Here is a 22,691-nt window from a genome sequence, read left to right as displayed (position 1 = left end):
TACGCTTGGATTTGGTTGATGTTTAGATGTAGTTAAAATTTGGGTTGATTGAATGTATATATTGGAATGTTTGTTTTTTATTTGTTATTTGGTTGATATAAGGAGGGAAATGCTAAAAATATAGGGGAAATACTACCAAAATTTTTTTAATAATAAAACCAAAGAAAAAAAAAAGAAATAGAAGAAAAAATCACTTCAATACATGTTTTCAAAACACTCCAAACAAGAAACAGAAGAAGAAAATACTCTAATGCTATAAATATACTCAAACAGAAGATGCAGAAATAGCATAACAAACTGAAAAAGCAGAAACATAAACAATAGACAAAATAGAAGAAGTGAAACCAACCTAATAATATAATATATCACTTAATTTAATATATGATCTAGTAAAAGCCATAAATTATCTTCTCTAATGTTTATTCTAGTAAAGTTTCGAATATAACATTATTTGAAATTATACTCTTTTTGAAGATCCGACACTTGATGAAAATATAGTAGCCTTATGTAATGGATTCATACAAACCAATCATATATAACCTTTTTCATGACATCAACTACATTCAACTTGATTTACTTCTTCCCTTTGCAAAAGTCTTCTATTGTATTCAGAATGATGGCTAGTATGTCAATACTCTATCTGAGGTGGATAGGCTTACGTATTTCTTTGGGTTGCACCTATTCAGATGGATCTTTTAATAGTTCTACACTCTTTCTATAAACTAGACCTGGCCACGGTTCATGAACCGTCGGTTTCGGTTTGAAACTGTCGGTTCATGGTTAAAAAATATAAGGACCCTGAACCGAAACCGTAACAGGATGGTTCGTCCACGGTTCGGAACCGTCGGTTTCAGTTCATGGCCCCGATTCAGAACCGATGGTTTCGATTCGAAACCGATATTGAACCGTCAATTCTAATACATGATCTTGATTTAATTTTTAAATTATTAATTACAATAATTGAAAATTAAAAGAAAGGCTTGGACTTAATTTTTTAATTAAGCTTCCTACGTATCTTCTTGGGGTTTAGAAGAATCAAAGCCTACGTAGTTCTCTTACCTTTGCATATCTAATAGCTGACAGTACCCCCTTACCTTATCATTCACCTCCACTATCTTGAGTATTATTTCCCGTCATCATCGAACTATCCGTAGTTAAATCAAGCGATTCTTCATTGAAGTCCACTTTTATTTCTTGTTGGCGTAATTCAGCTCTTGTCCAATCGTCCACGCATACTTGAGCTTCAATAGATTCGGGAGTCAAACTTGATTGTCTCTCATCCAATATATTACCCCCTTGACTAAAAGTTTGTTCTACTGCAACAGTTGATACTGGTGTTGCTAGAACTTGTTTAGCAATAACGGCTAATATTGAAAAAGTTGATGCGTGTCGACTCCACCATTCTAAAACTGGAAAGTCTTTACCTATATTGTTGTCACCAAACTCAAAAATAGTAGTTAAATAAATATCAAGCTCCAAGGTGGAGTCTAATGTTCCTCTTGGTTTTTTGCCCCTTTGCATCATAATACGATTACCATAACTCATATTTTGGGTTGATGATGGGGCAATAGGTGGTAAAGAGGAAGAAAAACCACCATAAATTAATGCATATTCAACATAAATTTCTTTAATTAAATTCATAATATTAGTTATAGTTAATGGAATATTAACGTCATCTAATTGCAAACATTCATAATATAATGTCAAATAATCTGTGACACCATCTAATTTAAATCTAGGATCAAAAAAACATGCAACAAGAAAAAGTTCTGGAATTATTTTATAGTAATTTAATCATTTTGTTTTCATTAAAGAAACAGCTTCTTGTAGAATAATATCTTGTTCGACTTCTTGTAAAGCTCCAATAATATTAACAGCTTCATTTAAAAACAAATGAGAAGTGGGATAATAAACCCCACTTAAAGTATATGTTGCATTATTAAAATTTCTTAATACATTTAAAATTTTTTTACAAATATCCCAATGTTGGGGATATAATATAATTTGTGGCACATTTTGTGAAATAAATGAGCATAATAAATCCTTATAATCAAATGACTCATTGAGTAATTCATATGTTAAATTCCAACGAGTCGGCACGTCTTTAGGAAATTTTTTTGGTCTTTTATTATGTTGTTTACAAAATTTACCCCATTCTTTCATAGTTTGGGGATGTGTCCATAAATATGAAATTGCTATTTTTATTAGACTAATAAAATTATTAAGACAATGTAAACCATCTTATACACATAAATTTAATACATGACATGCACATCTAATATGAAAAAATCTACCACCTAAATTAGGTTTACAAATATCAATTAAATCATTTATTGAGGCAGTATTTGAACGTGCATTATCAAATGAAATTGAAAAAATTTTATAAAGTAATTTATATTATTCTAATATTCATTTAATTATTCTATAAATATTATCAGCAGTATGTCGTTCATCAGACACTCTAAATGATAAAATTCTTTTTTGTAATAGAAAATCGTCATTTATCCAATGACAAGTTATACCCATATAAGAGTGAACTTGTCAATGGTCACTCCAAATATCACTACATAGAGATACACGTCCACTAAAATTTGTAAAAAATTGAATTAACTCTTTTTTTTGTTTTTTATATAAACTAAATAATGTTCTTTTTAATGTATTTCTTGGAATAGTTTTATGTGCAGGATTTAATGCAGTTTTACAATAATTATTAAAACCTAAGTTTTCACCAAAACTAAATGCTAAATGATCTATTGCTATCATTTTTGCAAATTTTTCTTTACTTTTATTATCACTATACATAAATAAAGATTTCTGTATAGAACCATACCCGGTTATTTGTGTTTGATTTCGGCTTTGCCCCATTTTTTTCGGATGCTTTGACTCCAAGTGCCTTTTGAATATCCCGTGTCCACCTCCTTGTTTGAATTTGTAAATTTGCCTACAATAATTGCAAGCAACATCAAAATTACCATCTTCCTTTTGTATTTTCTTGAAATGAATTTTGAAAATATCGGATGTAGGAATTTTTTGAGATTGTTGTTCCATCTCCATCTGTTGTTGATGTTGTTGTTGTTGCTCCACCTCTTCATATTGGTTTTCACTTTCTTGTGAATGAAAATCATCTATAAATTGATTTTCATTCACATTTGATATATGTGAATATTGACCAAATCTCCTATTACCGGAAGAATTTCCACTACTTGCCATTTTTTGATAATAAATAAAATTAATTATATAAATAAATTATATGATTAATTATAAAAGATAATAAATAAATTCTATAATTAATTATGAATTGTATAAAAAAAATTGAAATTGAAATTAATAAAAAATTAAGAAAGAATTTAATTAAATTTAAGAAAATTTGATTGAATTGAAAGATTGAGCGAATATTAAGAGTTTAAAGAATGAGAATGAGAGTTTGAAGGATTGAGTGAGATAGTAGAGAGATTGAGATTTGAGAGAATAGAATTTGAAGGGGTATATATAAAAAAAAATTTTTTTGAAAAAAATTAAAAATAGGGGGTGAATTGAAATTCTTAAAATTGCAGGGGACCGTCGGTCCCCTGCAATTTTTCTTTCAAAGCCAACGGTTCCCTGCGCAGGGAACCGTTGGCTTTTTAAATAAAATTAAAAAAAAATTCAAATTTTTTTCGGTTCAGCACAGTAAACCGCTGGTTCATAAATTGGTGTGAACCGGCGGTTTCACAGTTCCAATTTATGTGAACCGGAACCGAACCATAGAATCATGGTTTCGGTTTCGGTTCAGTCCGGTTCTGGGTCTGTTGGTTTTGGTTCCGATTTTATCTGGGTCGATTTCGGTCTGGTTCACCATCCAAACCGACCCGTGGCCAGGTCTACTATAAACCCTTTTTCAATATTCAGTTGAGTAGTAGTTGTTCACCTATGTATAACAATTTGAGAGGTTTGAAATCTGACAATTGCTACAATATGTGTGCATGTTATTTGTCGTAGTTGAAATTTCTTATAGTTGCACTCTTTTGTAGCAAGATCGATTTTAGCAATAGTTTTACCCAGACCATGGACTTCATATTTGTCAACGGTTATTGACTTAACAATCATATTAGCTTATTTTCAGATATAACAAGCCAACTTCTCTTCAGCCCACGGAGTTAAAGGGTAGACATCTGCATAATCAAACAAATATAGAAATATTAGTAATTTATGCATTTGCACAAGCGTCAAATATCAAACACAAAATTAATCGAACTTGTCATATTGCGACGAATATAAAACATTTCTGTAAGATCGAACGTACAAATTCAAAGAGCATCATCACTAGCAACTTATGTGTATGTCATGCCAAAACATTAAATGATTGAACAATATTTGTAGTCATGATATTATATCGAATGCTGGGAAAGTGAGTACAAGCCCACCGTTGATAGTCAATACCTTCCAAATAAGCTACTATAGTGGGATTTTCAAATTTAACCATCTACAAAGCCTCCTCAAAATCTTCTATTCGATATGTTTTTGTTGCTCTCTGAAATAACCCTTTTATATATTTTGTTTGTTTATACCGACTATGCATATTCCCCTTTATATGATGGTTTACTAATTATGATATGCATTTGAGAACACTTCTCTCATGCAATGAGTGATAAAGCAATGTTTATTTGAGTTGATTGCTAAATCTGGGAAGTCCCCAATACACCTATGTAATGCTCGCAAGAATGGGGTTTAAGTTATTGTTTCCCTTTTTCCTCCAACACCAAATGCTAATGGATAAATTTTATTGTTTTCATTCTTGCCCATTGCAATAAAAAGTGTACTCCAATATTGACCTTTCAAGAATGCCCTATCAATACAAATGACGGGAAGACAATAATCACGAAATGCTTTAATAGAGTATTATAAAGCCATAAAGACAAAATGAAATTGATTATCCACGTCAATATCTATTTGTGTAACAGTGTTAGGGTTTTGTTGTTAAAGGTTGTAACAAAATGTCGACAATAGTCTAAATAACTCCTTCGGTGAACCTTTTATCTCATTCAAAGCCCAATTTTTAACTCACCAAACTTGTGCATAAAAGATATCAATTCAATATTTATTTATCATATCTGTTGTGATATCTTTTAGCTTATACACATGATCACCTGTGGTATACAATGTCTGTATTATTTTTTTAAGTGCCCTTTTGCCTACTTGTCTATGATAAGGTCTTATGACATCCCAAGAACAAGTGTGCATTCCTAACTTTTGCAACACAAAAATGTCACTATTACTTAATTTCACCCCTTCTGTTTTTCATTTGCATTGTTGATGCGAACACTTTATATCCCATCTTTTTTTTATTTGAACTCAGAACCCTAAATTAATAACCATTTTCCAATGTATCTTTGTATAAGGTATCTATTAAAACTTGTTTAAAAACAAATTGATTTTTCATTTTGAATCTGTCATCTCGTGGTGTAGCTATGTGAATTTAAATTCCTTCATTTTTTATATCTCTATAAGGCTTTGGATCACTAAAAAATGGATTGGAACTATGATGCATTAGAATAATGTCAACTAAACCTTCATGCGTTATTCCTGATGGACTAACCTTCGGATCATCAACAACATCATCACCCCCTTTAGTACCACCAACATCACTGCCACCATTAGAATCGTTATCGCCATCATTATGACAACCATGATATTCATCTTCTTCATCTGAGTAAAAATCATTTGTTGGTAAATTACCCATTTGATAACATCCTTCGTGTGTAACCCATAACGGTTTCGAGCTTTTTTAACCATGTGTCCAATCTTGAGAAGGATTCCAACCAACACCAATCTCAATACTATCATGACCAAAGTTACACTTACCCTACTCTTTCGGGTATACTTTTCGATTGCGTATATATGTTATCTACAGAGTAAACTTCAATGGATGGGTTTTGATGAACCCTTTGTTCTGATTTTAGATGTTGTTGTTCATAGTTAGCTTGAAACTCAATTTGGTGTATCACCACTTCAAAAAATAAAGAAGACTTTGTCCATGACCTAGAGAGCTTCATCATCATCCGAATATCATAGTCATTTTTTAATAAATATGGTAAATCACTAAACTCTGATGGATTTGGCATATAAATTTTTAATTCATTAGAACTTCGATTGATACCCAAACATGAAGATGTCATTTTTACAAATCCATTGTAATTGATTTTTCTATTGACTAAAACTAATGTCTGAACTCCATTAATATATTTTAAATTATTATCACCTTCTTTGCACCATTGCTTACCAAATCTAAGCATTAATATCACTTTTACCATTTTTTTCTTATCAATCAATTGAAGCAAGTGAAATATGGTTTGTTTAAAATTAATTAAGAATGAAACAAGTAAAGAAATGTGTATTTTAATGCAGTAAATATTTTCATCTACCTCCAAAGCTACCCCATCCAAATCATTAATGAATAAAATAAATTTTCTTCATGTAAATTATTTTCATGTAATTGTTTAATAACAAGTGTTTTCATAATAGTTACATTTAGTTTTTCAATTTTCTTAAGCATGAATGCATGTAATTTTCATTGCAATTTTGCTTGTGCACATCTCACACACTCGCATGTACCCTCACACACCCACGTGCACACATGCACCCACATGCATGCGCATACACCTGCATGTACCTGTACGTACTCGTATGCATTTTGTGCGCTTATGTTCATCTTTTTCTTTATGATCTGTAAATATCAACAATGACACCAAAAATTATTTGTTTTCAAATAAGTTTTTGAATATTTGGGATCATAAGTTATCAAACGTATCATATTATCAATATGATGATGTAGAGGGAGAAAAACTATAACAAATCTGACAGAATTAAGGGAGAGGGGTATTATCGAAATATCAATTAAATTTACTTAAAATAGTAAAATCACTCAAAGTTTACCTAAAAAAGTTTAGGCGGAAACTTTCGTGCCAATTTTAATTAATATCCTGTTTATAATTCAATAACAAACAGATGAAAATGCGTTTTCTCTTTCGTATACCTCATAAACCACTACTGTGTTATCATTATTCATAATTATTATATTCATTTAAAAATAGTTTCCCTTTTATAGAAGGGAAAATCATAAGGCGAGAAAGACCTATATCAATAGTTACACTGTGGACATAAGCCATGTAGAGTTTGTTGTCAAACCATATAAAAAACACTTGTTTCATAATTCTCAATTTTCAAATCTCCATTTCCTTACACTTTAAGTCTCATTGATTTGGTTTCCCTCTCACATAATAACTTTCAACATCAACAATTTGGCTTTAGAAGAAAGACCTCTGGAATAAGCTTTCTTTATTTCTAGTTATTCTTTTCATTTTAGTTGTTATTTTAGCTTCAATGACATCACCAAATAGAAGAATCATTCAATCAATGATTATTTTAGTCATGCTAATGACAAAGACTACAGTCATGGCTTAACACCTCACCACTTTCAAAAAACAAGCCCACCCATGTGACTAGAGGGTAGCATGTTACATCTCCAACAGTGGCATCACAAATAGCTAGTTCAATCAACGTCATTCAAGTGGTAACACTCACAGGTAAGCCCAATAGCACTTTGGTATTTTCTCTACATTTATTTATTATTGGTGTTAAGTTATGATGATTTTCTCTTAGGATGGTTGTGTAGCACAAAGGTGATGATTGTTCATGCCTTGGAAGGGCAAAAATGTTATTTCATGTCAAGCATATGAAAATGAATAAGTAAAGAGGAGCACACGCATGTGTGTGTAAGAGCACATGGTCGTGTGTAGTTAGCGAGTTTGAATTTTTGGGTTGCAAAGTCCATAAACATATGCAACCTGCTTGGTGAGAGGTTTGTCTCATGCTTGATGTGCAAAACATAACTCACACGATAAGCTTGTCATATCTCGTCATGGTGTCAACATCCAAGGTGTAGACTTGAACTCACTAGGTGATGATGCTGACCTATGGTGGTGGTGTACAAATCATAACTAACAACATGATAGGATTAATTGACATGTCACACGAATGGGCATTTCCTAATAACCTTCACAATCTTCAATTTTTAGGAATTCTCCATTAAATAGGTAATCATAATGTCTTATTAGAGGTTGCTCATGGTTTGTGGAAAAACAATTGATTAATTATGAATTTATTTACTATTGACATGATAAAAAGTCTATGAGTCACACATAATAAAGGGTTGATAGTCATGATTAAAATGTTTTTGATTTATTACATATAAAGTGAATCACACTCAAGCATGGTGACTTTAAGCTCTATTAATGAGTGACTCGAATCCAATCATGTTATGATAGATGCCATACTCGTTATTAGACTAAATGTAAGAAATTATAGTTTTAGGCACCAAACGATTATAATCCAAAATTTAAAGATTGAAAGACAATTTATAAGAATTTGACTTAGGGTTAGAATTTCACCTAAATTCAACTTATATTAATAATTTTAGATTGAACTGTCCACCTTAGTCCTATGAGAGAAAAATTCTCTCATCTGTACTCTTAAATTACATTCACCATACTCACAATCTAACAATTGATTAAGTCTCTAAAAGCCTTGATAATTATTGCAGTTTTGTGGTTGTCTCCAAGGTAGATGAGTAGTGATCCTACAAAATTATCAAAAATTGTACAAGCAATTATCAAGAAGACAATAATGATATAGTCTCCAATGAAGGCATATTTGTTATCCTTGCATGTTAATATGTATTGATTCTAGGTTTGTTAGAATCCCAAATTTGTCCTTTGATTCCACTACGAAAATTTGTTATTGGAGCCTTCAATGTTTCTTAAGTTTCCTAATAATGGTATCATAGCTTGTTTATTAGGCACAATATGTACTATTGTTGTTTGGTGCATATGTTTTGATTAATCACATGTTTTATATTCTATGTAATTGATATCACAATGTTAAATTGGTATGATTGATAATAATGTCAAGCATATCATTTGAGATTGTAAATATATATGTGTGTGTGTATGTGTGTTTGTTATAAGACCAAAGGACTATTTCCCACCCAAGTTTTAGCCCAAGCTTAAATACACATTTATGGCATTTTAAAAACTCTAACACCCATTCATGAGCCAACTTTGATTAGAATTTTCTGTTAGAGATAAGGTTAAAATCGTTATTTTTCCACTAAACTCTAAAACCTTCAAAATTTATATCATTTTCTCTCATTGGTTTGAAAACTAATAATTTCTCTCATGATTAAATATTGAAAAATTCACTTTTTTCTCCATTTTTAGGTTTCATCTCTAGTGACTTAGGAAATCCAATCAGTGATCTTCTCTAACGAAGATCATCCATCGATCTTCTTTGACGAAGGAATAGTATCGTCCAGACAACGAAAGACGATGTTTCATCGTCATTCATGATGGTGGTTGGTCAACCTTCATTGTCCTTCATGGCTAGATCTAGAAGATGGGGGTAAAGCACCGATCGTTAGTCAGAATGGTAACGACTGTAGAAGGGAAACAAACCCAAGGGATGAAATGTTAACTTTTAAAACTTTGGGTAGGGATAAAGTTATTAATTTTTAAAATATAAGAGAGAGAAAATGATATTAATTTTTAGAATTTAAAAAGTATAGTGGTAAAATAATGATTTCACCTTTATCTATAATTGAAAATTTTAACAAAAGTTATCTCATAAATGGGTGTTTGAATTTTCAAAACACTGCTAGAATTTTTTTTAGAATAAGCTAAAACTTGGATGGCAAGTAGTCCTTTGGCCTAGCTATAATTATTGAGTTCTATTGTATTGAGTTGATAATTATACTGCGGTGATAAACTTCGATTGAAAATCATTGAGTTTGCTTTGTTATGCAAAATCGCCTTCAACATACATTGTCGTGAATGATAGGAGTCCACTGTCAAAATGATTGATACGTTCATGTCTCTTGCTAAAAAATGGGTTATTCAGCTCTTTCGCTTCACAAACAATTTCAGAAAATCCATTTGAAAAGTTCCATAAATTGGAATCGACTACTCCGTCATAACAAAAACAGAATCGTGCACAAGGCTTCAAAAGCCCCAGAAGGACAAGGAACACCTGTGAACTAAATTTTCAATGATAAACTACCAAAAACAAAAACCTAAACTACAATTATAGAATGCAAAATTTAATTTTAACAAAGTCAAATGACTATTTCTGCGCGCAGATGTGAAGAAATGACATTTTCAGTTAAACAAAAAAAAACCATTTTATAATATTGTTGAACCAAAATAAAATTGTTAATAGTTTCTCCAAAATTTTATTAAAAATATTTTTTTATCGTTTAACTTATAATAATTTTAATTAAAAATAATTAAACAAAAATTAACTCCAGTCGAAATCGAACTAAGAGGTGCCATTCTACACTGGAATACCAATTTCTTAAAAGGATAGCAGTTAGTCACACATAAGACAAAGTTCAATCAATATTACAACTCACAACACAAACACACTTTTTTTTACCACACAGCATAAACATGAAACGCATGATGAACAACCTAAACAAAGCAACATAATTTAACCATCGTCGCCCGTAATTTCAACAACTCTAACATTCCGATCTACTGCGTTCCTCTTACCGACGCTTACAGTGAGCACGCCACGTTCCATGGAAGCCTGAACTTGATCCACCATGGCATTCTCAGGAAGCTTAAACCGGCTCATGAACTTGCCGTCGTCACTGCTTATTTGAAGCACGTTGTCGTCGTCGATGTAAACTATGACTTCATCTCTGGTGAGTCCTGGAAGAAAAGCCTTGTACACATGGGCTTTTGAAGTTTCTTTCCAGCTGATTTGGGATCCAGAGGAGGGAAAGATTTCCCGAGAAAATGAAGGAAAATCAGTGAAGGGGATCCAAAGGTCAAGGGAGAAAGGGAATCCTTCTGGGAAATTCTCGAATGGATCCCATGTGTCTAAGGAAAAGGGGGTGGAGATTGTGGCACGGCGATCACCGATGGGAACGATTGACATGTTTTGTGCTCCGGTTAACGATAGGTGTTTGGTTTGCGAGAGAAGTAGTAAGCTCAGAAAGATAAAAGTGAAATTGCAGCACCTTCCAGAATAACGGAATGTGGGCCATTCCTTCGCACCTTCCAGAATATATATTTTCAAGGGTAATACAACAATTTCACTCAGATTTTGATAAGTAAATTCGTCTTAGAGATATTTTAGAATATTCTTGAAATTACTCTAACTAAATCAGACTGTTTTATATATTAAACTAAATTAAATTGCAAAAAAAGTGACTTGGTTTAATTGGGATTATAATTTAAAATTATTAAAACCGTTCACATTCAAATTTTTATACTTAATAAATAATAATTAAATTATAACTATCTAATATATAAAATAAATATTAAAATAAATATAAAATATATATAATAAATATATAAATAAAATAATAAGATACATCTAAAAAATGTAATGTAAACTTTTAATTTATTATATTATATTTGGTTTTCATTATATAATTATTATTTCTGAACTATTAAGTGTATATTCAAATTTTAAAAAATTTAAAAACAATTTCAATTTCTTTTTTTAATTTTCAAAAATCCTTTCATGACGAGACAGATGACTTATTTTGGGTGATCCTTGGTTTTGTTTGTGTAGCTTCCCTTTGAAGGGATGAGCTTTAGGTTGTATTTGAGTCCCTTTTTTGAGATCTTGCTGCTTTTTCTTTTAATCTACATAATTAATTACTGAAAAAATATAAATTAGGGATTAAAAAAAATCATTTTTAGTAATTTTATAAAAAAATTAAAAAAATTGTTTTAATTAATATAACATATAGATAAAAAAAAATGATTTTTTTTAAACTTAACAAATGAGAATATGCAATCTTATCAAACCTTATATGGAAAACAATCATTTAATCTATTTGAATTTTAAAAAAAATTAAGATTTATGATTTAGCATGGTTTGGTTTAGCTTAGAAATTGTATAAACTGTAATTTAAATTATAAACATTTTTTTAAAAACTTTGTCAATTAGAATCAGACAAAACAAAATAATAATTTTTTTAAGCTTTATACCTAATCATGCACCCCTTTAATTTTCTTTTACCTGCCTAAGATTTATTTTAATTAAATAAATTTTTTATAATTTCAATATAAGCAAAATTTGGAATTAATGTTACAATATGATTTAAAATTTCTAATTATATTTAACTTATAGAAAAAATTATTTTTGAATTAGAAATCCACGTAGTTGAACTCCCTCACTGACGGCCTGAAACATCTCACTTACTGGGATTTATAAAGCCTGAAAACCCTTTTTCTCCACGTTTCTTACTCTCATTCGCTCTCTTCCAATAAAAAATTGGCTGAAGAAGTTATTCACGCTCAAAGAAGTAAAATCCCAAACCCTCATTTAACTTTTTTTAAACTTAAACATTCACTCGTAACCAAGTTTTTATTAAAAATATTATTTAAAATTAAAGATAAAGTTATCTTTTATCACAAAATTAAAAGTTTTATCATATTTTTTTTTTCAAATTTAAAAATTTTATAATTTTTCTTATAATCCAAAATTTGAAAACTGACAAATACCTCATAAGTTTGTTTCTCTTCTCTTTGGTATGGGTTCGTTGTTTCCAATTGTCGACTGTCCTCCTGTCGTTGGTTATTTTCTTTCTCGTCTTATCTCTCCCTCCGATCATTTTTCTTTCTCTATCCGACCATCTTCGGTGGAGATCTGTCTTCATCTCTCAAATAAAGATTCGTTGTCTTTATCTGAAAGATGAAAATCAATCATTTTTGTCTAGGTTGAAGATGGTCGATAAGGGAAGGAAAAGATAAAATGAGAGAGGAGATAATCGATGATCGAATACGACGAATCGATGCTAAAGAGAAAAAGAACAAACCTTAGAAGGTATTTGTTAGTTTTTAAACTTTGGGTTGAGAGAAAATTGTAAGATTTCTAAATCTGAAAAGAAAAATATGATAAAACTTTAATTTTTAAAATTTTTTAATAAATAACGATTTTTTTCTTAATTTTGACTAATAAAAATTTTTTTAAGAAAGTATTTTTAGATTTAAAAAAATTGGAATGTGGGCGTCGAGCGTTTCACTATACCTTGGGTGGGAATAATATTTTGGCCTAACCTAAATCGTCAACTGTTTTTTAATTGTATCTCTTCAAACAAAATCTCTGTCTTGTTTTTGCTTGATTTTTGAGGAAAAATAATTTTAGGGTTTTGTTAAAGCTGAATGGCGGAGGAAGAGGTTGTTGTGGCTCCGACGGCGTCGGATCTCAAACGAAAGCTTAACAATTTGGACTCGGAATTCCAGCCCAGCCCCAACTCCACTGCCCTTGAGCCCGATGCCGATGGTGACTTGGCGGAAGCGGGTGAATCAGATGCGAAGAGGCCGAGGCTCGTTGAAGATAATGAAAAAGCTGATGGGATAGGTAATTTGTTTTTTCTCTCTTGTTTAGGGTTTTGAGGTTTTGAAGGTGACACTTGTCGCTTGTTGATTGGTTCATCCTGGAAGAAGATTCTTTATGATTGAATATATGTTTGTTGGTTATATTGAATCTTGTGTTGTTTAGGTTAGGGTTTGGGTTATTTTAAGCTACTACTGTATAGAATTTCAATTGTAAAACGAATGAGTTGTGATTGTAGTAAAATTTGTGTCGTTATTTTGAAACTTATTTTGTCTATTGTTCAAAATAAATTTTTTATCGTGTTCAATTTATAATCAGTTTAGGTACATTGTAATGATAAGATATATCTATTAATGTAGCAGCTAGTGTTAATGGATTGAAAGAAGGAATGTTGGAGAAAGCTGGGGATACTGAAAACATTACTGAGGATGCAGCTAAAGGAGATGGGCAAGAAACTGTGGAAGTTAAGACAGAGCAGGTGTTATCTGTGGAAGGGCAGCTTTCAGGTGAAAACGAGCAAATCTATGTTAAAGAGGAAATGAAAGAAGTATTGATTAGTGTTAAAGGGGAGACAGAAGAAGCTTATGTTACTGTCAAAGAGGAAACCAAAGAAGTCACTGTTGAAGGGAAAGAAAGTGTAGAACCTTTTAAAGAAGAACCTTGGCAAGAGAGCGACAATTCTAAGTTTGATGAGCCTGCTGCAAATGATGGCTCGACTGTGAGCCGCAGAATAGAGGTCCCTAATAATAAGGTATGCCAGTAGCAAGCAAATTTGTTGAAATTCATTTTTGGATGAGCTTGTATTTTTGTGCTGTTGCCAGGAATTATTATATATATTTTTTGTCTGACTATATTAAATTTTTGTACTAACTAAACCAGATTTAAAATTTTTTCTTCATGGGTTAGTGTAACTAATTAGTGTTTACAACTAGGGAAATGGTTATGAAAGATTAGATTGAAAGGTTCTGACAGATTTATATTTGGATAAATTATGGTTCAGGTTGGTGTTCTTATTGGCAAGGCTGGGGATACCATACGTTATCTGCAGTATAATTCCGGAGCAAAAATTCAGATTACAAGGGATGCTGAAGCAGACCCTTACTCTACCACAAGACCTGTGGAAATATTTGGGACTTTAAGTAATATAAACAAGGCTGAGAAGCTTATAAGTGCTGTCATAGCAGAGGTAATTAATTCTCTCTGTAATTGTATTCATTTTCTGCCAACCTGCGAGCTTTAGATGATATGGTACATTAATAGATGTTCCAATTCCCATTTCAATATTTTAAAACTTTTCCAACTCTCTCTCCTTTTAGCAGTACACATTCTTTCTTGCAATCATTTACTTGGTATGTTGTTTGTCCTATTTTGCAGGCTGATGCAGGGGGCTCACCTTCCTTAGTAGCTAGGGGTCTTGCTACTGCACAGGCTGCTGGAATTGGAGACCAAGTTGAGATAAAAGTTCCAAATGAGAAGGTATTGTTTCACTACTTTTGGCTTATATATGTTCTTTTTTTAACCTCTTTTTATGCCTTAAATTGTATTCTTGGCCAGGTTGGTTTAATCATTGGTAGAGGCGGAGAGACTATCAAGGGTCTGCAAACCAGGTCTGGGGCACGAATCCAGGTAGTTGATACTGTCACCCTGCGTATTAACCTATTTGCTGGATTACAGACTTACAGTATTTTGTTCTTTTTGTATTGACATAAGTAAACTCTTAGGATATTGACGGGTATATTCTATGTATAGCTGATACCTCAACATCTTCCTGAAGGAGATGGTTCCAAAGAGAGGACAGTGCGAGTTACTGGTGATATGAGGCAGATAGAGATTGCTCAAGAAATGATAAGGGATGTTTTGAATCAGGTTTGTTTTTATCCTTGTGTGTTTTCTTTTTCTCCCTTGGTATGATTTATTGCTGTTTGATTTTAAAATGTCTTGCATTAATTATAATTGCTATGTTGGCATCTTTTGTTAAGCAATTATCAATGTGGTCTGTATAGGTTCTCTTTTAATTTTCTTTTCCTTCAGTCATAGTAAGATGACAAGTTGTAAAATAACTCTGGTAGATTAGGTGCTCATGGCCTGTTTTTATCATCATTGTCAAAGGCGTGCCTCAGGCACTCTTAAGTGACAGTTTACTCAAGGTGACCAGTGGTTCAAAGGTGATTCCTTTTAGTGCTTTTTCGGCGCCTTGGGAGGTGAGAAGCTTTAGGCACTGAAAAAGCTCACTTTATTATCACCTAGGTTATCCACAACTAGATTATAGGGTTATCAACAAATTCTAAACAGTTTTTGGCATAGTTTTAAACTTTTAGGCAGGTTTTGGGCAATTTTCAGTTTGATATAAGGGTTATTGACAATTTTTAGGGTCTCCAATGAGGTTTAAGGTTGTCGAAGAGATTACTGACAATTTTTAAGGTGGTCGAGAGGTCAATAGTGAGTTTTAAGATTGCTAAGAGGTTGTCGGCGAGTTCTAGGGTTGCCAATAAGGTTGTTGGAGAGATTTAAGGTTATCAGATAGGTTCATTGATCTCTTATAGATAGTCGTCAGAGAAGTCTAGACATGATAACTAATTGTTGTTAGATCTGAGACTGTTGATGCAGTTGTCGATTAATTTTTTGTTGTAGATATAGTAACAAATAATTTAAATTTAATGGAAATAAAATAAAAATTAATGAAATTTTTTAATCGCCTTTGATAAAAAGGTGACGCCTTCGCTTCACCTTTTTCATGTAGGCAATAGGACCCCCCATGGCCTTTTGGTGTTTTTCGCCTTTGACAACTATGGTCTATATCTGATTTTTGTCCGGAAGATATTTTTATTAGATTTATAACTCTTTAATTGTAAACCTCCAATGATTAATTGCACTTTTAATGATTTATTACTTGCAATGCGACGTTTATTTCTAAGATAGTGATGCCATGTTATTCAGTTTTTAAACTTCTTTCTGTCAATCATCTCTTTATCTGTACGTGTTTGATTTTCTTTTCTATTGGTCACTGGAGCTATCAATGCATGTCTAGGATTTAAGGGACTGAACTTTTCAATATTGCTTGGATCAATTATTTTTTGGCCTTGCCCTACCTTTGTGCATGTTGGACATTAAGGTTATTTTAGCTTCTATATGGCTGTGCCTTGTTGGTTAAATTGTTGCCAACGTTACATCTTCAATCAGGTTGTGATAGTGTCTAATCTTATTTATAATATGACAAGTGGATATAACTGTTGTGATACAGTACTCTTCTACATCATGTTGTCCTCTACCAGTGAAGTTAGCGAGGGTTATTTCAGTGTCTCATATGGACTTCGATTATGCCACATATAACATGTGAAATTTTTATTATGTCAGCCGTAGTAACTCAACTTATGTAAATTTACTTCCATTACAAATATATGTACTAGGAACAATAATAATGTCAATTAATTCTTTTTTCCATTGAATAGATCGTGGTATCTTTGTATTCTAGGATTTTAGCAATTATTTATCCTTTTGAGGTGCTAATAAATCATGTTTCTATGGGTTTGTGCAAAAATGTCCTTTGATTGGTTGAGCAAAATTTCTGGATCTTTTACATTTGTCAGTATGATAAAGTTTTAGTATAGTCATGATGTGACATTGTGCCATGAAAGTGAGAGCTTGATTACATTACACTCATGAGAGTTTGTGGTATTGATTAATGATCTATGCCGAGGTCAATTGAATGCAATTAGGAAGATAGTCATATTCAATCCAAGATGTCGGTTGCCATGATTTATTTATGTTGAAGGTGCCAATTCGTATTGGTTGGCTTTAAAAATGCAGATTTGGCTATGCCTTTCCCAAGGGTCAGCATTGCTTTCTTGGTGTAGCAATAGACAACTACTTATCACTCCCCCGAAGAGAGGTATTCTCGCAATTGCAGGTGTTAATAGTTGGTAAGATTACTTTGAGACTTAAAAAATATGTAGTGAAGACATATTGTATTAACCTAGGTGGTCCACTGTATCCCGATGTTCTGTCATTAGACATGTATATGAAGATAGTGTTGTACCTGGTGAAGATTCTGCTTTGAATTTGCATGGGACTGAATTCTCGTACTTGTATATAATGCTTGTTGAAACATTTTGGGGAGTATACACCTGTCATCTTTGTGTAATCTTTTTATAGTGCTGTTCTCTTAATGTGATAAATTCTGAAAGTAAATTTCCTGAAAGTCTCACATAAATGTTCAATTACTTAATCTTGGTTCATTCCCTATTAAGTATGTTTAGATCGTTGTGCATTTCGGTTTTAATACCAGATCATCTCACTTGATAGAGATCATTTAATTGTAGAAATTCTGGACCAAGACATTTTAAATGTAGAATTTACATTTTAAATATGCAGATTTTGGGGACTTAACCTTTTTTCTTTCATCTTATTTCAGATGGGAAAGATTGTGAGGGTAGTATGAGTTTGCTTAGAGTTTTTGTTTTGTTAGAACTCTGAAGTTCATTGAATATATGCTATTGTAACTGAGTTTAACCTTTTTTAGGACAAATTTTGCTTATAATCTTATGACATTGCTATTGCATTTCATGGTGCTAGCTTTTGTGAGACTTTGTAATGAGCACGATCTTAATGATGTTATTCTTGTTTATTTTTTTATTTTCTTTGTTGTGTTGCAGTCTCAAACTTCATCTTCTAACTATCAGGTGGTGGTTTATTTTGATCTTTTCTATCTTTGGTTTGTGATGAACATGCCTTTTTGTGAATGATCTATTTTTTTAGTTTCTCCATTAAGATAACATTCTTTGTTTTGTTTACTTTTGGAATGATGGTGCTTCTTATTACTGATGATTAATGCAATGTGTTGAATAGACTATGAGGCCGTCACCTATCTCTGGTGGTTTTAATCAGCAAGCCTATCGATCGCGTGGACACTCTGGTCCACCTCAATGGGGTTCACGTGGTCCTCATCCCTCACAGCCAATGGGTTATGACTATCAGCAGCGAGGACCCTATCCTTCTCAGAATTCCCAGTATCCACCTCCAGCACGTGGTGGTTATCCTTCGCAGCAAATGGGTCCAAGAGGTAATTTTGGTGGTCCTCCCAATATGCATGGCCCTCTGCATGGAGGCGCTGGTGGTTATGATTACTATGGTGGGCAAGGAGGTCATGATCACCCAGGCTCTGTTGCTCATTCAACTCCCAATCATGGGCATGGTCCTGGCCCTACCCCTGTCTCAGCAGGAGGCCCACCTCCATCCCAGGCAAATTACAACTATGGGCAGCCTCATGGTCATGATGATGGGCATCAACGTGGCTATGCTCAGACAGCTTCTCAGCAGGGTTATGGACATGGGTATGATGGACCAAAGTATGACAATCACGCACAAATGCAGCATCCCTATGTTGGATATGGACACTCTCAGGCAGCTTACTCACAGGGTAGCATGCAACTGGGTTATCCCCAACAACAGCAGTATGGTAAGGCACCATCATATAACATGCCACCACAGGGAGGACAACCACAACAATCTTATGGTCTTCCCCGGCCAGGTCAACTAGGAGATATGCCTTACCAAGGTTCTGTTCCATCAGCCCAAGCATATGGTGCTAATGTGCCACATCAACAACAATATCCTTATGCAACAAGTGGAGCTATGCATCAGAGCTATCCCGCTTATGGTTCTGCACCAGCTACTGAGGGTTGTAATCAGCATGCAGCTGCATCCACTCCCAGCTATCCTCAGCAAGGCGGCCACTCTGTTCCCAGTTATACACAGCTGCCTAGTGGGCAGCAAGCTGCTGGCTATGGGCAAGTTTCTTCTACTGTTGGGTACACATCATACACCAATCCACAGCAAGGTTACCCTGAGCAGCCAGCTGCTAACAATGCAAGTTATGGTTATCAAGCCACTCAAGATCCTAATTATGGAGGTAGTGCCCCAGGGTCTGCCTACTCTGCACCAGGGAGTGGGCAGCAAGCTTATGCTCAGCCAACCGCAGCTCAACCAAGCTATGATCAGGCTGCTGCACAACCAGCCACATATGGGGTTACTCAAGGGAGTGCACCAGTCGGTTATGGCAAAACTGCATCACCACAGCCTGTTTACCCTCAATATGACGCCACCCAGGTGCAGCAGTATTCTGCACCTCATTGAAAAGTTTTCCTTTATTTGTACCAGATATTGATTAGTTAGCCGTTGCGTCCCTTGGGTCTATTGTTCTGACTGCCTATATAAGTTCATAGATTTTCTCTTTTTTTTTTTTTTTTTTTTTTTTTGGCGTCTGGAAATGCTATTATATCTTTTAAATGCAGCTGATATAGTTAAGAATGTTGTTGCTCTACTATTTTGATGTATTCTTCGGATGATATGATCTCAATGAATCAGACCTAGCATTTTTTTTTTCCCTATTCATTGATAGGCTGGGATGGTATATTTTTTCAACAAATTGTTTTTGGCCATTTGCAAAAATCTCGATTACGAGTTTAAGAATAAATTCAGTTCTCTTTGAAGGGTCTTGAAATACCCATTGAGATCAGAAAGTGCAACTCTGGCCTCTGATTTGGTGGCGATTCAGCTTCTAACTCTAAATAGGTCTCCTGAATTTTACCAATGAGTCACTTGTCAAGTCATGTTATCTATGTACTCATCAGACTTGATCCGTTCTTATTTGCCGTGAACAACCAAAATGAAATCAACCATTCAGTAAAATAAAGGATTAGAATAAAACTATTCATTCAAAAGAATTTCCCTGTTTATTTATACAAATTAAAATGATAGCTTGTGATTGAAGTGATGTGATTTTTTTTTCAATTCAAAATTATTTAATCAGATATTATTATATTAGATTATATGAATAATTTTATATAATTTGTTTTAATACGTAGCATTACTCAAAGGCTTGATCTGGAAGGAGAAATGGAAAAATTGAAACAAGCTTGAAGATGACCATTAATTAGGGGTGTGCACGGTCTGGTTTGATGCGGTTTGAGAGATTTTTTAAACCAAACTGAAAAAATATGGTTTGATCTGATTTGGATTACAGTTTGAATCATAGTTATCAGTATCTTATGATACACGATACGTATCATATCCTATGATATGATACGATATAGATGAAAAACGATATGTATCATAAGATATATTGAATTAATACGATACAGTAAACGTATCATACGATATAATATATATTTTACGATACGATATATATTACCTATACAAAATGATACATTTTTTTTAGAGAAAATGATAATGCATTAGGGGTGCATATGAAAATTTTTAAAATGTTAAGGGTATTTGTGATATTTTTCAAAATGATAACGTCTCAATTATAATATTTTATTAGTAATTTATTATTTTAATTTTTAAAAAGTGTATCATATAATATGATACACGATATGGCAAATTGAATTTTTGATATATGATATAATACACGATTCGATTATTATAATTTTAATATTTTAAAATCACTCTCATATATATGTATATATATATCATTTAATAAAATTAACTAAATTATAGTTTTCTAAAATATAATATACATGTGTAAAATAAATATAAAATATATATACATACACAATATACATGTACAAAAGATAACAAAATAAATATAAAAAAACAAATTATACACATAATTGCTTATAGAAATATTTTGTCAAATATAGTTGTATAGTTATATAGTTTTATATATATATATTATAAAAATACGTTATAATACGGTTTATAATTTAGTTCAGTTTGAAAAATTTTAACATAAACCAAACTATTTTACAAATTAAATCAAACAAAACTATAATTTTTAAGCAGTTTGATTCAGTTTTACTATTTGAATCGAATAATGCACAACCTTACTATTAATTATACTAAAAAAACTCCTGTACAACCAGTTATTTGGTTTCAGAAGCAACCGTCCTTTGAAGTAGTAAGAACATGTAAGTTCCAATAAAGATTAATCTGTTCATTCACGAAATGAATCGCCGAAGAGTTATGTGCATGATGTAAGAATTAGCAACTGATAAGTTTAAATTTATAATACATTTATTTGTCGTTTCTAATTGTGAATTTAGCTTTTTTTATTAATATTTAGAGATTAATCTCGATTAACTAAGCTTGAATTTATGAAATAAAGAGGAAAAAATAGAAATAGGAAAAGAGAAAAAAGCCAAAATCATTGGTAATGAGGATTTCATCTCATGATGCGTGCAGTGGTCTTTTAGCCATACGAGTTCACCCGTTTGGAAGGTTTTAATTTAATCAGACTAGGCAACTTGTTGGATGAATAATTTTCAACTTGATTTGGCTTTTGGCACTTGTTGGTATCTTAAAATAACATTGGATTGCTTTCATTGTTTTTCAAGTTTCAATTTCCATTTTTCGAAACTACTAACCGAGTCAAAGAGAAGATTTAACATAGCAAGGGAAGAGAAAAAGAAAAAAATATATATATAACACTTACGTGTACTTTTTAAGGTCATTTCAGTTGTTTTATATTATTTATTTTTTTAATATTAAAAATGACTAAACGTTGAAAGGATTTAAAATTTTGAAAGGATTCAATATTATTATAGAAAGTGCATATCCGTTCATAAACATGTTACTTGGATAATATGGATATATGTCACCTCAAAATATTTAATCAAGTGAACAACCATACATCGAAGGGCACATGACCATTCCCGCAATTTCAAAATCTTTATAAATAATCACATCCCGTGGTTTATGACATATTTTAAAATCTCATGATCAATTTTTAAATCTAGTTCTTATCTATTAGAGAGAGAATTTCAGTTAGGGTTATGGCAATGAAAAAGTGAGATTTCCGCTCTAAACTTAATAAGGTAAGTAGGAGACTTGACGATTTTTGCATGATATGATAATTTTATAAAGACATCTGGTTCTGAATTTCTTTTAGACTGAGGACGTGTGAAATATGGTTATTTCGTTTGGTGTTGAGACTTGAGACTTGAAAGTGTATATGCACATACATTAAGCTTACATTTTCTCTCAACCAATGTCGCTTTTTCTATATTCACAATTTTTAATACCATAGAATACCCTTTAATCTAATAACATAATTCAACCCCAAACTTATACATTATATAAATTAATAAACCCTCAAGAGGATTAATTAATGTTCCCTTATGAAGAAGGTTTGTTCTAGTGTTGGTTATTGTTGATTAAATAATATAAGTGGGTTGAAATCCTTGGATTTATGTGTTGAATACTGTTTTAGCTCCCTCATGAAGGGTGTTGTCGTTGTGCTTTCCGATGAAAGGGATGATTATGTTTTCTGTATTATTTTTTTTTTTGTCCGAAATAATTAAAGTTGG

General features: G+C 32.3%; 2 protein-coding genes across 3 annotated transcripts; one reads left to right on the top strand and one right to left on the bottom strand.

Annotated features, from left to right (window-relative positions):
- Window positions 1-10,339: 10,339 nt before the first annotated feature.
- On the bottom strand, window positions 10,340-11,066 carry LOC123202775 (18.5 kDa class I heat shock protein-like). The gene has a single exon (XM_044618894.1). The coding sequence runs from the start codon at window positions 10,969-10,971 to the stop codon at window positions 10,519-10,521; it is 453 nt and encodes a 150-aa protein (XP_044474829.1). The 5' UTR covers window positions 10,972-11,066; the 3' UTR covers window positions 10,340-10,518.
- Window positions 11,067-13,044: 1,978 nt separating this feature from the next.
- LOC123203165 (far upstream element-binding protein 3-like) lies at window positions 13,045-19,776 on the top strand. 2 transcript variants are annotated; one of them, XM_044619374.1, is made up of 7 exons: window positions 13,045-13,410; window positions 13,746-14,137; window positions 14,387-14,572; window positions 14,761-14,862; window positions 14,941-15,012; window positions 15,136-15,252; window positions 18,232-19,776. In XM_044619374.1, exons 1-7 carry the CDS (start codon window positions 13,212-13,214, stop codon window positions 19,516-19,518), a joined length of 2,355 nt encoding a protein of 784 aa, XP_044475309.1. In that variant the 5' UTR covers window positions 13,045-13,211; the 3' UTR covers window positions 19,519-19,776. The 2 variants fall into 2 exon arrangements, with proteins under 2 accessions (XP_044475309.1, XP_044475310.1); XM_044619375.1 differs by having other exon boundaries at window positions 13,046-13,410; window positions 13,749-14,137.
- The last annotated feature ends 2,915 nt before the right edge of the window (window positions 19,777-22,691 follow it).

This window comes from Mangifera indica, chromosome 19, assembly GCF_011075055.1.
Source record: "Mangifera indica cultivar Alphonso chromosome 19, CATAS_Mindica_2.1, whole genome shotgun sequence".
Taxonomy (NCBI): domain Eukaryota; kingdom Viridiplantae; phylum Streptophyta; class Magnoliopsida; order Sapindales; family Anacardiaceae; genus Mangifera; species Mangifera indica.
Note: the sequence above shows the minus strand (reverse complement) of the source record. Positions and strands in the feature narration are given on the sequence as shown.